At 39.5% G+C, this 14,825-nt stretch overlaps 1 protein-coding gene across 12 annotated transcripts in view; it reads right to left on the bottom strand.

The window, feature by feature from the left end:
* LOC113263654 (uncharacterized) overlaps positions 1-14,825 on the bottom strand; it is a 177,987-nt gene that overhangs the window by 95,945 nt on the left and 67,217 nt on the right. For 9 of the 12 annotated variants that reach the window (XM_057303856.1, XM_057303855.1, XM_057303848.1 and 6 more), the window contains one exon: positions 8,444-8,636. The exons of 2 other annotated variants lie outside the window; for them this stretch is intronic. In XM_057303856.1, coding sequence (XP_057159839.1) covers positions 8,618-8,636 — 19 coding nt within the window. In that variant the 3' untranslated portion in view covers positions 8,444-8,617. Of the gene's footprint in view, positions 1-7,639; positions 8,637-14,825 lie in introns of those variants that run through there. One more of the 12 variants, XM_044388380.3, reaches the window with a different exon arrangement.

The following is a 14,825-nucleotide window of genomic DNA, read 5'->3' as shown; positions in this document are numbered from 1 at the left end:
AAAGCTAAATGATTCTCTCTCTTTTCCCCCAGTGTCCACCTTCCCTCCCTACCTCACGTCTACAATCTCCAAGCTATTCAAGTATCAGAGTTAAAGAATTACGCATTAAGAATTCATTAATTGGCCACCATCATATCCATTATAAGTAATTAGAAGCCTTTCCACAATTTATGTAAAATTGGAATAGTCAAGATGGCTTCTGATATTCTGGTAATAGACACTATCTGGTAATGGTGTCATATGCTTTAGATGAACTAATGGATTTGATTTGCTAATATTCTGTTTATAATTTTTTATAGAAATTGGTCTTCAAATTCTGCACTCTTTTTTAATGATTTTATTTCTTTGAGAGAGAGTGAGAGAAAGCACATGACTAGGGAGAGGCAGAGGGGGAGGAAGAGGGAAAAAGAATCCAAAGCAGACTCTGCACTGAGTGTGGAGCCCTGACATGGGGCTCAATCCCACAACTGCAAGATCATGACCTGAGCCAAAACCAAGAGTCAGATGCTTAACCAACTGAGCCATCCATTCACCCCTATACTGTTGAGAATCTGTCTTCACAAAATTATTTTCATATCTTTCCTTTGTATGGTCAAATAGATTTTGTATAACGCTGGGATTGATTTCTTTAAAACCATAATGAATTCACTTGTAAAACCATCTACGTCTGGTGCCTTTTTCAGTGATAGATCTTTTACTTTCCAATCTCTTCTCTAATAATTGGTCTATTCATGTTTCTTAAACTAGTTATTTTAAGAGATTTTATTTTTACTAGGGAATTTTCCACTGCCTCCGGGTTTTCAAATTTATTTCTACAGAGTTATACCTAACATCTGCCAGTGACTTCTCTCATCTCCATAGTTGTCATTATATACCTTGATGATGCTGTATTTATCTTGCTTTCTCTCTCTTTGTCAGGCTTGTCAAAGGGTGTATCTAGTTCAATAAACTTTCAAAGAAACTAATTTTGATTTTATTTATCCCATTTTGTGCTTGTTTTCTGTTTCCTTAGTTTTAGGTTTCATCTTTATTAATTTTCTCCCTCTACACTCCTGTTGTATTTTGTTACTTTTGAATTTGAGTTTTCTAAAATTTATTCTCAATCCTTATTTCTTTAAAGATTGATTTATCTATTTGAAAGAGAGAGAGAGAGTGAGTGTGCAGGAGGGAGGGGCCGAGGGAGAGGGAGAGAGAGTCTTAAGCAGACTCCATGCTGAGTGTGCAGCCTGACATGGGGCTTGATCTCAGGATAGGACCCTGAGATCATGACCAAAGATGAAACCAAGAGTCAGACACTTAACCAACTATGTCACCCAAGCACCCCTCTATCCTTATTTTTTTAAACAATGCAGATAATTGCAGGATACAAGTTTTTGCCTGAGTACAGAGTTTGCTTAAATGTCTCAGGCATTATATACTCATGTTATATTGTAACTGCACTCATGGAGCTAAGCATCATACCTCCACAGCTAACACATTTATATTATAATTATATATATATATATATATATATATATATATATATATATATATATATATATCACAAAGATCAAGATATCTTTCTCTTTAAATAATTCTTTGTACCCCCACAGTGTACCTAGCACAGCTTTTTGCCCATGGTAGAATTAAAATGCGCAGAATTTTTAAAAGTTATAGGAAGCAAAAAACTTGTAGAGTATTTAACTCAGAATCCTATGCACACCTACCTATTTATCTTCCAAGAATCAGGTAATCCTGGAAAACAGAATGCCCAGTAGAGGTGATTCCAATGCATTGGGTGATGAAAAGAGAAGGTGTGGCATCAGATTTAAACAAGACACAGATGGGCTCCAATTCCACTTACTGCCAAGTGATTTACCTTCTCAGAACCTCAATTTATTCACATATAAACTAGGTTAAAAAAAATTCCTTACTCAGAAGGCTGTTATGAGGATTAAATGAGATAATCATGAATGTGCCTGGCATATAATAAGAGCTCCATAATTATGAGCTCTCAGCATTATTGCTATTAGCATTATCATTACAGTGGGGGGCAGGGTGATGAGGTAGAAAATAACTGAGGGGCAGAGCAAGGTAAGGGGAAGAGGAGCTGGGAAAAGGACAAGAAATAGAGGACCTTAGCCCAGTCTTAACCCAGTGGTCTTGGAACCACTAGTTATTTAAGGAGCTTTTAAATCATTTCCCACTAATGGTGACATTTCTACAGTCTGGGTCTATAGTTTGTTTCCATTTTGCTAAATAATGTTACACCAAACCTCTCAAAAAAGTGCCCTTCTCACCCAATTCACCCTAAAAGGACCACGGGGATGGAGTGTGTCAGACAAGGTGAAATGGCACAACAGTGATGCCTCCACCAGCTGGACACTGAGTGCCCGTGATTGGAACACTTCAGCTTTATTGGCCATTCTTGTGGAGAAAGGAAGCATCCCTTTTGTTTTTCTTTTGTGGGTGAAATGAAGTCAGGGAAGGGGCAGCTGCACCTTATCACTGTCCCTTTGGCCAAAGATCTCTTAAAGGTAACGTGGGCTCCAGCCAGGTGGCCAGGTTCTAACCCCACTCCTGCCATTGACTAGCTGTGCGGCCTAGGACAAGGTGCTTAACCTCTCTGTGCCAGTAAAAGAGGGACTTTATTTACAAACATTTATAAAGCACTATTTTAAGTGCTTTACATATATTAGCCTATTTAATTCTTACAACAGGTATAGGAGCTAGGTGAGATAAGGTGTAGTGAGGATTAAATGGTGAATATATTTAAAGTACTTAACAGACCCTGTTTGGCTATGGAAGTATGAGCTGCTATTGTCATCATTATTGTTAAGTGCTATACGTTAGCTGACACCATCATCCACCATCATCACCATCACCATCATCATCATCATCACCACCATCATCATCATCATCACCATCATCACCATCATCACCATCACCATCATCGTGACCACCACCATCATCATCACCACCACCATCACCATCATCATCACCATCACCATCATCATCACCACCACCATCATCACCATCATCATCATCACCATCATCATCAACACCATCACCATCATCATCACCACCACCATCATCACCACCACCATCATCACCACCACCATCATCACCATCATCACCATCACCACCACCACCATCATCACTATCATCATCATCATCACCATCAGCATCAGCATCATCATTGGATCAGTCGTAGTACAGCACTTGCTATCATTTTCTTTCTCCTCATTCAACCCCCAAGTTCTTTCCCCATTTCTCAGGCACACAGAGTCATTTTAGTATTTCCTTCACATTCTTGTCCTCTCCTCCTCCCCATCCTACATTTACCAACCTAGTGTTCTGAGACCCTACTTGTCCCCACGAACTTAAAAGAATGCCAACTCTCCCCAGACCAACAGAGGGCCAACTATAGTGTAAGGGGTTCCCACCTACACACAGTCTGAAGTTCAAAGAGTTATGACCAGCCCAGTCCGAAAGCTGAGATTCAAACCCCTGTCCATTGACCTCCAAAGTCCACGCTTGTCCTATAATAGCCTCATCGCCTTAAAATATCCACCCCACCTTCCAAACATTTTTTACCCATCAATCTCAAACACTGAACTGGGTTGTTCACAAGGCATATCATCCAAGTTTTTAAAATAAAGAATCATGCTAATTTGATGTATTTATATCTTATTCTCAGTCTTCTGTATGTTTGGATTTTTTTTAAAGATATGTGGACTGATTTGTAGCGTATAATATGCCTTCTTGACAAACAATAGTTTCTTAGTCAAGTACATAAACCTCTTGAGATGATTATACGAATTAAGTTGTCTCGCTATACATATTTTACAGCAATAGCTTGACAGAAAGAAAAGTTAGAAACGACCCGAATGTTTAATAAATGTGCATTGTTTAAGGGTACATTAGTAAATCCAGAAAATGAAATATTTTGAAACCATAAAAATGATACTAACTAGGGATGCCTGTGTGGCTCCATCGGTTAAGCATCTGCCTTCGGCTCAGGTCATGATCCCGGAGTCCTGGGATCGAGCCCAGCATCAGGCTCCCTGTTCAGCACTAAAGTCTGCTTCTCCCTCTGTCTGCCACTCCCCTTGCTGTGCCCTCTCACTCTCTGTCAAATAAATAAAATCTTTTTAAAAAATGATACTAAATAAGTAGGTCTGGGTATGTAGAACAGGGTGCAATTTTATGTACCTGCAAGGATATATACCAATGGGATCCCAATGGCTGATTGGTAATGAGAGGGAAAATTCAGGTTGGGAATGAATGTTTTTAGTTTTGCTCTTTCTATACTCTAATTTTTCCCTGTAACAAGTATACATTGCTTTTATAATATCAGAAAACAATAGAAGAAACTAGATTCTGGTGGAAAACACTGTTGCACTTACTTCAAAAAGCTCAAACTATCCCCAGTTAAGCTTTTAATCTGCTGTCTCATCAGGCTGTGAATTTGTGTGATAGATGGCTAAGTTGCCTCTGGTCTGTCATACTGTTATTTGCTTTGAACTCTAAACATCTGGGTGGCAAAGTCTGTAGCTGTTTAATATTGGGGTTTTTTAGTGTTTGAATGTATAGAAAAAAATACATAAAAATTCTTCGGATCGTCAGGATGAAATCAAGAACAACTAGTCCTATGCATTGAAGGCAAAATCAACCCCATAAGCTTGGTGCAGGAAGAGAAACAAAGATTGATCCATGTCATCCTCCTGGGTCCCCTTTCCGTGGCATCCTATAGAACACGGGACACTGAGTGCCCTTAACCATGCTGAAATAATCACAAATGCAGGTTCCTTAACCGCCTACTGCACTTTCTTCCTGGTATAACAGAGTTATACTATACAAACGACCCCTTTGCTTCAGTATATAGTTAACAATATTCAGTAACAATTTTCAAAGCCCTTCTTTTTCTTTTTAAGATTTTATTTATTTATTTATTTATTTGAGAGAGAGAGAGCACAAGCATTGGGGAGGAAGAGGGACAAGCAGGCTCCCCACTGAGCAGAGAGCCCGACACGGGGCTCTATCCCAGGAACCCCAGATCATGACCTGAGCCGAAGGCAGACACTTAACCGACAGAGCCATCCAGGCGCCCCAAAGCCCTTAGCTTTCTGAACCACTCTGAACATGCACTTTATATATTAACAATAATGAACACATGTTCAGGAAATAGTAAAGAGCTGAATTCAGATTTTTTATTGAATTTATATTTTATATTTCTATTTTCTGATTAAAATCAGAAGGATAGCTGGTATTTTTTTTTCCTTGTACAGGAGAGAAAGAGAGAGGTTATGCCTGCTCAAAAAGAAAAATGTCTCTGAAAAATGAAAATTTCAGCTAAACATCCAGATAGTTTATCTTTGTGACATCAAATACATAAGGAATTGGGCTTGGCGGGGGCGGGGGAGGACTGTGAGTTTTTTAATTTACTTTTAATTTTTATTTAGCCAATTGGCATTATGTGGAACCATAGTGGAACTGAAAAACTCTCTTGTATTTCAAAAATCAGAATAAAATAAGTTGAACTTTTTTCTTGTATCTTTGTCAGAAGTTTTTGGAAAATGTGACAGGCACAGGTTAAAATTGTTAAAGGCCATGTGTTTGTAAATAAGAGTTGACAGAACGGACATAACTGAATGTTAAAACGTACTCAAAGGCTAAAGACATTTAAGAAAAATTAGCCTCGAAAAGAGAAGAATGGGAGTGATTAAACCATTTGTTTCAGATAAATAATAGGATGGGAGAAAGAAGAAAGGTACCATCTTGTTGCCAATCCCACTTAAAGACAAATACTCATGAGAATTGGTTTTAAACTCTGTTACTTCTTAGACCAGACGTAGCTCAAGGTTGGGTCCATGATGACTGTCCTTCAACACCTCCTATTCAACACATCACCCATATGCATGCCCCTGTGATCTTGTGACCCAGGTAGACAGATCTGTGCTAATGCTACCTATCATAGAATGTTCCAGAACGTTCCAAAAGGCACCACTAATAACCCAGGCAAGTATCAGGGAAGAGGAGCTGTGTAGAAAAAAAGGCATCAACTGCGTGAGTTGAGTTTGATGGGTGAAGAGACAAGGATTCCAAGGAAAGGGAAATACACATTCAAAGGTAGTAAGGTACCCTAACGTGCTCAGAGAATACACTTCCGTGTGACTACAGAGCAGGATCTGTGCCAAGAGGTGGCCCCGTAGAATCAGGCCCAGCCTACCTTTGCAAAAGTCTTCCTTCTGCCATGTTAAGAAGTTGCCCAGTTTTGCCTCTGAGGCAATTGTAGTATTCTTATAGTAAGGACTTTTATTAAGAAATGACATAACGGCATTAGCATTTTAATGTTGAAAATATCATTCTGGCAACAGTATGAAGAATAGATTGGTAAGCACGTAATACTGTGGGCTATTGCAATATTCCAAACCAAAAAAATTATATATATATTGAGAACTGAATTAAGGGTGTCACAGTTAGGGATGGAAAAAAGGGAAGCAGGCTCAAACAGTGGTAAGTCGATAGCACGGACGGAACATGCGAATTGTTTTGGTGAAGAGGAAAGACGAAGAGAAGAGCCTAGGATAATCCCAGGTTTCTGCCTTGAGCACCCGAGGAGATAGTGCCACATTTTCCCAACTCAGGACATACAGGAGGAGAAACAGATTTCTGCGGGGGAAGTAGTTAGGGGAGACAGCACATTTAGTTTTCTAGGCATAGCGTTTATGGTATCTATGAGATAGCTAAGGAAAATTATGCTTTTACTAGAAAGTAAGATCCATGAATGCAGGGACCTCATTGGTTTAGTTCAGCCAATCAGACAGGTGGCTTGCAACATAATCATTACTTCTCTCAACACCTGACAGACGATAAATGCTCAGCAAATTCCAGCTGAATGTGTGTTCTTGAATGAATTTGTAGGTCTGGATCTCAGGACAGTGTTGCAAGCCATTATTCAGTGCTCTCTGGTTTCCAGAGAGCTCTAGAACCTTCTTTGATGTCCACCAAGACCATTTTACATCTTGAAATATTGTGATTCTGGTCCACTCCCAAAGGAGTGAATTACAGAAATCTTACTAAGATTCCTAGTGTTTCCGTTATTCTTTGTTTACAGACATAGGCAAGTGTGTTGGTTTACTGACAGTTGAGGAAAAATTACAAAACACATTTTCGAAGTGGTCAGACTGAGCAGAATGAATGATAAAGCATAGCATTGGAGTGAGCCTCTGGTTTTTTTAAATCAGCCGTATGGCTTTCAAGTTACTATTGAAATGGTTAGGAGAGCCGAATATAATTGTCGAGGATGGCTGTGATCCACGCATACGCCAAAACTCTAAACGAGGTTGTTGCATTAGAATGAGTAGCAGCAGGAAAGGCATAGCTCCAGCAGAAGTCTGGAAAAGACTTTAAGAAAGGAAAACCCCCTTACTAAATGGCTTTGCTACTTGGAGAAGTTGGAACAAATCTTCCTTGCCAAGGAAGCTTGAATTACCTGCCTATCCCTTTAAGCATTTTCTTGTACAAATCAAACACAGATGGCCCATTACGTTTATGACCTCCTGTCAATTACTCTAGATGGAGCATGCATTAATTATTGAAATATTTTCATAGTATACAAGTTTTTAGTGGTTACATTGCCTCAGATAATTTCAACTTTCTGATGAGAAGCCGGCATAAAGTATTTTATTTATGAAAATTAATCTCTTGAATGTAGTAAAACCTACAAATACAGTAGTAGGGTTTTTTTTTTCCATTTAACAAAGCCAAACTAAAAATCCTGGCCTCTATCCTTGGAAGTCGGCGTTATGTTAGCATTGCCTGCAATACATAAACTCTGCCAAAATCTATTACAATTGTAGTAAATTTTGATTACTGGAGTTGTTTGTTATTTATGTCTAGAAGATAAAGATAATATTGGGAATAGCCCTCTTCTATTCGATGTATAAATTACATCCATAAAATATCTTGTTTTGTAAACAGTAAAATAAAAAAAAAAAAGACTAAATTTGGTTGAAGCTTCAAATACTTGCATCTACTTCCGTTCGAGTCAATAAACACTTTGGATGATGTAAAAGTCCACAGAACGCTTAGACCTTCCACTGTGCCACTCGTTTTTTTTTGGACATGGTAAACAAAGTGCTGGGGCCATTTGACTGTTAAGCAGAGATAAGAATATTCCGGTGAAGCCTCATTTTCAGAGAACATGAAGACACTTGCAAAGAGAGCTTAGAGAAAGGCCTCTGTGTTTTCTGTCACTCTGGAAGGAAGCTATTCATTCAACAAACATCAAGCACCTACTATGTGCAGATAACACATAGTAGGAGTGCATTTGAGTACATTGGGAAACAAAACAAAGATTTCTGCTCCTACCAGGATAGATTCTAATAGAATTGATTGCCTCCTTTCATCTCTTTGCCCAGAGAAGAAAGCTGAAGCTCAGAGAGGTGAGCTAACTTACCTAACATCGCCCAGCAAGACGGCTGTAAAGTCAGAAAAGCCCAGGCCATCAGAACCCATCTTCCTAGTCCGCCATATTCCCTTGAGCCTTTGCCATTTCCAACTGATCTTTTTCTGGGTCCTTGAGAAGTTCATATTTGAACATAGTTAGCTGGACTCTCTTCAGTAGAAGTCTTCAGCTAGGCAGACTAACCCTAAAAAAAGAAATGTGTTAATTTAAAAAATGAGATGTCTGTGTTTCTGCTCTCTGAAATCTACACATGCGTAGGGAAAGAATGCTACAAATAAGACATCTTCACAGGAATGTTGATTTCACAGCCCAGTGGGAGACGGTGGCCCTAGAGGCAGAAAGCGAAGTCGTTGTATTCTTTCTCTGGCCGAAGCCAAAGAGGGATTGAAAACTGGAACTCTAGCATACATGGAAGGTGTTAATGACTTTCACAATGGCTTTGCACAACATGGAAGAGAGTAGTCCCCACATATTGTGGTAGCAGCTAAGGTCGGAAAACTATGGTCCGCAGCTAGAATCATGCAAGGGAAGGAGAATTTAGCACATTGTCAGGTGAAGGCGGTGCTTATCTATTGGACCCCTCCCATAGATAGTCACAAAAAAAAACACTGCTAGTGGGAAAATTCACATAAAAATTAATGACATTAAGTAAATGCTGTTCAATTAATTGGGGGTATTAATTTTGCCAATCGAAAAAAATAATGTATTTTCCAACCATGAATAATAAAACTCTCCCCAGTTTATTTAGCATGTCATACTTTCGAAAACCTTCTTGCTCTTTGTGGGAGAGACTCAGATGGCTGTCTGAGGTCACATCAAATTTGATAGACAACAGCCCAGAACCTAGGCTTCCTGATTTACAACATCAAGCTCTGGATACTCTTTCAGGCTGTGTCTTATTTGGTCCTCCTCAAAGTCAATAGAGAAAGTGTTATCATGGTCATTGGCCACATGACAGCCCGAAGCTCAGGAGCACAGAAAAAGTCAGTCCCCAGTTCAGTTTAAAAGGAAGTAACTGAGCATACAAAGTAGTCCACTAGGGGTGTGCTAGTAAGAAGGAGGGCACGCGTGGGAGAAGCAAAGTCGTACAAGAAGAGAAGGTGAAACATGCAATAAGAGAAGTATGTACAAGGCAAAGAAGTTGTAGAGAGTAGAAGGAATTAATTTCATCTAGGATTGAATAAAAGTCCAACCAGTTACAAATATACCTAATTTGTTGTAATCAAAACTATAAGATATTGTGACTTGTTATGCAGTGTCTAAAGCTATTGCTTCTTTTTTTTTTTTAAGATTTTATTTATTTATTTTTGAGAGCGAGAGAGAGCGAGCACTAGTGGGGGAGAGGGGCAGAGGCAAAGGGAGAAGCAGACTCCCCACTGAGCAAGGAGCCTGAGGTGGGGCTTGATCTCAGGACCTCAGGATCATGACCTGAGCAGAAGGCAGACGCTTAACTAACTGCACCAGCCAGGCGCCCCTAAAGCTGTTGTTTCTTATGAGATGGCATAATAGAATTACCTGGGAAGCTTGAAAAAAATGTTGTCTATTGCCATGAATCAGCAACTTTGGACATACAGCACAGGAATCTGGTTTTCAACAGGCCATATTTGGAGTCCATGATCTAAAATCTTGCTACTCAAAGTATGGTCCGTGAACCAGCAGCCTCTAAGGAATGAAGAATCTTAGACCCCACCCAGGCATACTGAATGCGAATGTGCATTTTAACAAGATCCCTCCACACATTACACTTTCAAGAGCACTGACCTACAGTGTCCCTCTCCTACTCTGTATTCACCTTATCAGAAAAAATAAGTCAGGGGCGCCTGGGTGGCTCAATTGGTTAAACGTCTGACTCTTGATTTTGGCTCAGGTCATGATCTCAGGGTCCTGGGACCAAGCCCCACATCAGGCTCCACACTCAGCAGGGAGTCTGCTTGAGGATTCTCTCTCTCCTCTTCCTCTGCCCCTCCCTCCACTCACACATACTCTCTCTCTCTAAAAAAAATAAATAAATCTTTAAAAAAAATTTTTTTAAAAGACAAAATAAGTCAGCATGACATAGAGTGTTCTTAGTGAACCCATGCAGGACCCAAGTGAGCTCTGTTTCCATCGCCAACTTCCTTCCCATTCTATCATTCTAGATTTCCATCACCCTCTGATAAAAAACTACAAAATAGTAAATCAAGATTTTCTCCTAAATTTTGTGGAAACTCGGCCTCTAATTCATGGGCTTTCTAAGTATTTCAAGCATTTTCAAAAGTCACCTGTGAAATATTTGGGGAAGTAAATCACCACTTGCACATGCTCAATTTCCACTAAATCTCCCATTTTCCACAATTCCTTGAAGATGAGTAAAGCACTCTGGCAATCCCATCTGCTAGTTTCTTGCCCCTCCCCCCCAAGATAATCAGTCCATCGAGATCAGGAGACACGGGTGTGTTTAGAGTAGCTGGGAAAGCTAGGGGGGATTCTACCCTTGTGCTAAAGCATCAGTTTCTTCTTACAAGTGTTTGTTTAAACCAGTCTCCTTGAGTGGAGTTGGTGCAATTTCTTCTTGTTTGTAAGGGCAACGCGTGCTCTGCCCTACTTAGAAGGAAGCCCTCCAGCCCCATTCTGGGATAACAGAGGAAGAAATTCTCTTCCTCCAGCTCAATTGTCACCACTCAGCTGGGGGCAATACAGCCAGGATAATGCTTTGATTTTGACACGCACTCACTATTTTACTATATAAAAGAAATTTTGAAGAAATAAAATTACTTGCAATGCTACCACCCTGACAAGTTCATGGGCCATATGCATAGCAAGTTAAGCTTACATGTGGGTTTGCCATTTCTCTTTTCTTATGTCAAAACTAGTTTTCCATATGGTTATAGACTTCATAGCATTTTCTTGCCTGCATAACACTTCAATATTGATACGCTGTGTGTATGGCATCAATCTATGACTCTTGGACATGTAGTTGGCTTCTAATTTTTCATTATTAGAAATACATATTAACAGCGAGTTTTAGGGTTTTTGGAAATTCAATCCCAAGAATTGACAATTGTCTTTAAAGAAAAGAAAATTTTGGTCCATTGCTAACTTTGCTAACTTACATTAGGCTACTCATAAGTGTAGTAGTCAAAAAACCAGACCAAACCAAACCATACCATTAGTTAGGAGGGGGGACAGGCAAAAAAGTATAAAAACTATAGAAAATCAATCTTTTTATCTTAAAAATCAGCTGAAAGTACAGGCTCTACTAAGAGACCCAAAAGTATCATTTTCATCCATGAATTACTATACATAATATAGACTAAATATGTTATTCATATAATGGGGTTAGCTTCATTGCACTTAAAGGTTCTGAGTTACAAACAATTCATGGGTTACATAGTCGGCCATTTCCTGATTAGATGCTTGCGCTAGAGTAGAGCTGAACAGAAACTTGCTGTAGCCTAACATTTTAATACAGCTGTAATTTGATTACGTTCTCACTTTCTGCTTTAGCCTGTAGAATTGAAAACACATTACTATCCATCACTTAGAATCTGCTTAACCTTTATTGAGATTATAGTCAGTCCAGCCATTTCACGTAGACCTAGCCCAACATCTGACTTCCGTTTTCCCTTCCTTGTTAGTTGTCCCCCCAAATAATGGTGACACTAGTTTTGGTGGAACATGAGGAAGATGGCAGAAGCCACATTAAGTACCCCACTTTGAGAATAAGGTCTCCTCTGGAGTTCAGGGAAAGGCATTCCAGGGCATGGGAAGAGCAGAGAGGCAGCAAGATTTAGGGAACCGTGGCCATTTTGTTTTACCAAGTAAACGATATATAAAGGAGGAGAAAATATGTTTTAAAAGACTGATCTGGGGACAAATCCATGGAGGACAAAGAGTCCAAATAATAAGAAAATATTGCAAATAAGAGCGAATCCAAACTAGGTTTGTGTTTCATAGATTTAGTCGATGAAATGGATGGAAGAGAGGAGGGTATGCTGGGGTGAATACGGAGCTTCCATATTGTTTCAAAAGCTGGTGGGGAGAAGGGTCTGAAGAGGCAGCAATGGAGAATAGAGAGGGGGACATGGGTATCAGGTACTAAAGAGGGAAACAAAAATTCACTGAGTGAAGGAGACAAGGAAAGTTGTTTCTTAGCAAGTCATTCCAGAACAATGTCCTTCCTAGGCCCGAAGTCCTAAGCAAACACCAGTCTGTTACAAGGCTATCTTCTCAAATGCTAAAAATATGTAGGTCTTTGATATGAAACTGGCTGAAACAATTCCTTGAATTTGGCATCCATGTTATGATTGAAATGGAAATATGTGATTGACTTTACAAACACATTTGAAAAGGATGAATAATAGGTTTGGTTTGGTCTGGTTTTTTGACTACTGCCATACAATCACGGATTAGCTGGCCATCTCAATGGGCTGATCAGCCCAACTTCTAGACATTTGGCTGGTGTTTAGGCGGGCTGGCCCAGCTCGCCCTGGAACAAGGAAGACTCAATGAGAAGGCACTTTGGATGGTCTCCATCTTCTTGGAGAAGCAAAGGCAAAGTTTTTAACAAAGAATAAGAGTGGCTGAGTGATGTGTAGATTGGAGTAGAATTGAGAAAAGTCATATCGGAGATTCTAGTAGGACTTTCATTTAAAAATTAAAATTGCTAGATAATTTGGCAGTAACTATCAGAAAATAAAATGTGCATACCCAGAAATTTCACTTTAAGTACCCATGCTAGACAAAACTCATAACATAGGAGTATTATGAATGTTATACATACAGGTATATGAGAAATACCCAAGTACATAAGGAAGTATGTCCAAGGATAGTCACTGCAGCACTGTGTAAAACAGCAAAAAGGTAGTAGGAATCCGTGCACACATTATATGGGAATGATGCAATGAGCATTGGTATGGCCCATGGGAAATTTCTGAAGCACTTAGAAAGAATGATATATTATATATCTGTTTCTACCAGCAAGGAAAGATCTCTAAGACACTGATGAGTGAAACTATCAAGGACACAATGATATGTTGCCGAATATGACCTATGTTTTAGAGGTTCTTTGGATAGAAAAACAAAAACAAAAATGAAACCTTTGCTTCCATAGATCATGTCAAGGAAGTTGGAGAAAGCAACTGAGGTTGGAGGTAGTGGCAGGCAAGATGTTAGCCTTAGGCTCTTAGCCTTAAGCCTTAGCCTTAGAAACTCTAATATTCACAAGACAGTAAGTGTATGGTCATTGTTTTGAGTATCAAACTTTCTGTGAAAATTTTAAATACCTTGGCCCAAAGGAATCACTTTTTTTCCCACCAAATATCTGCTCTCATACCAAAGACCTCTTTCCTCTAAAATGATTCTTCTTTTTTTTTTTTTTTCCTTTTTAAAGTCAGTGAGGCACTGGGTTAATCCAGGAGTTAATGGTTGAACGGCAATGGATAGATAGACAGACAGACTGACATGCAAACCTCCATTGGCCAGTCTCCCTCAGAGTTAACCAGTTTCCTACAGGATCACCAAGGCAACTCTGTTCCATGCAACTGTGTGGTCCCCGCAGCTTAAATCACAGGGCGAAATAAACATCAAGTGGCATGCCGCTGAACGGCCATTTCAGGGACATCGGGGCGTGTGTCATATTTAAAAGGGAGCGTGAAATGCCATATCTTCCCGAAATGAGATCCATGAATGGAGCTGATTTGGAATATTTTGGAATATTTGGAGTATTTTTCTAAGTTCAGAAGTAAATGGAAGCAAACTATTTTCTAAATTAAAGCGATGTCTACAGTACCTTTGTATGAGTTCCAATCTTAGAGGAAAAGGTGGAGCTAATGCAACTTTAAAACACTTTAGCAGACAGTGATTACTGCGAGATCGTCTTTTGCTCCCTTGGGATTTTTTTTTCATTTAAGAACTTGATGGTGTTTGGGGTAAAGTGTTATAAGAGGGATTCTAGCCCACGACAGAAAAGAAAATATTAACCCACTATGTAGCCAAAGGCTGGATTCATCTTCTAAGCCATTCAAAAAGAGAATCAAAACAGGAACCCCAAAAGGCAGTTTAAATATTCTGGAAACTGCCAAACTATCTCTGCTGGTAAAAGACCACTTCGGTGGGTTTTCAGTTATTTGGGGCATGTTGCTTGGACTCCCTGATGCAGAAGTCAGCTTTAATGTAAGCTGTTTTCTTTTTCATGTGTTGGAAAGTAAGAACCACTGACTATGTCTCTGAGCCTAAAGCTAGACACAGTCCGCCCTGCTGAGCACGAGAGGCACTCCGAGAAAGGGGGTTTAATGAGTAACTTTGCAGTAAAAGGCCCCGAAAACTTCTAAACATTAGACCCGTACTTTCTGTCTCCAATATACACAGAATGTGTCTGATTCACAGCCTCTAG

Source organism: Ursus arctos, unplaced genomic scaffold, assembly GCF_023065955.2.
Source record: "Ursus arctos isolate Adak ecotype North America unplaced genomic scaffold, UrsArc2.0 scaffold_28, whole genome shotgun sequence".
In the NCBI taxonomy this organism is placed as follows: Eukaryota; Metazoa; Chordata; class Mammalia; order Carnivora; family Ursidae; genus Ursus; species Ursus arctos.
This window is presented reverse-complemented; position numbering and strand designations above follow the sequence as displayed.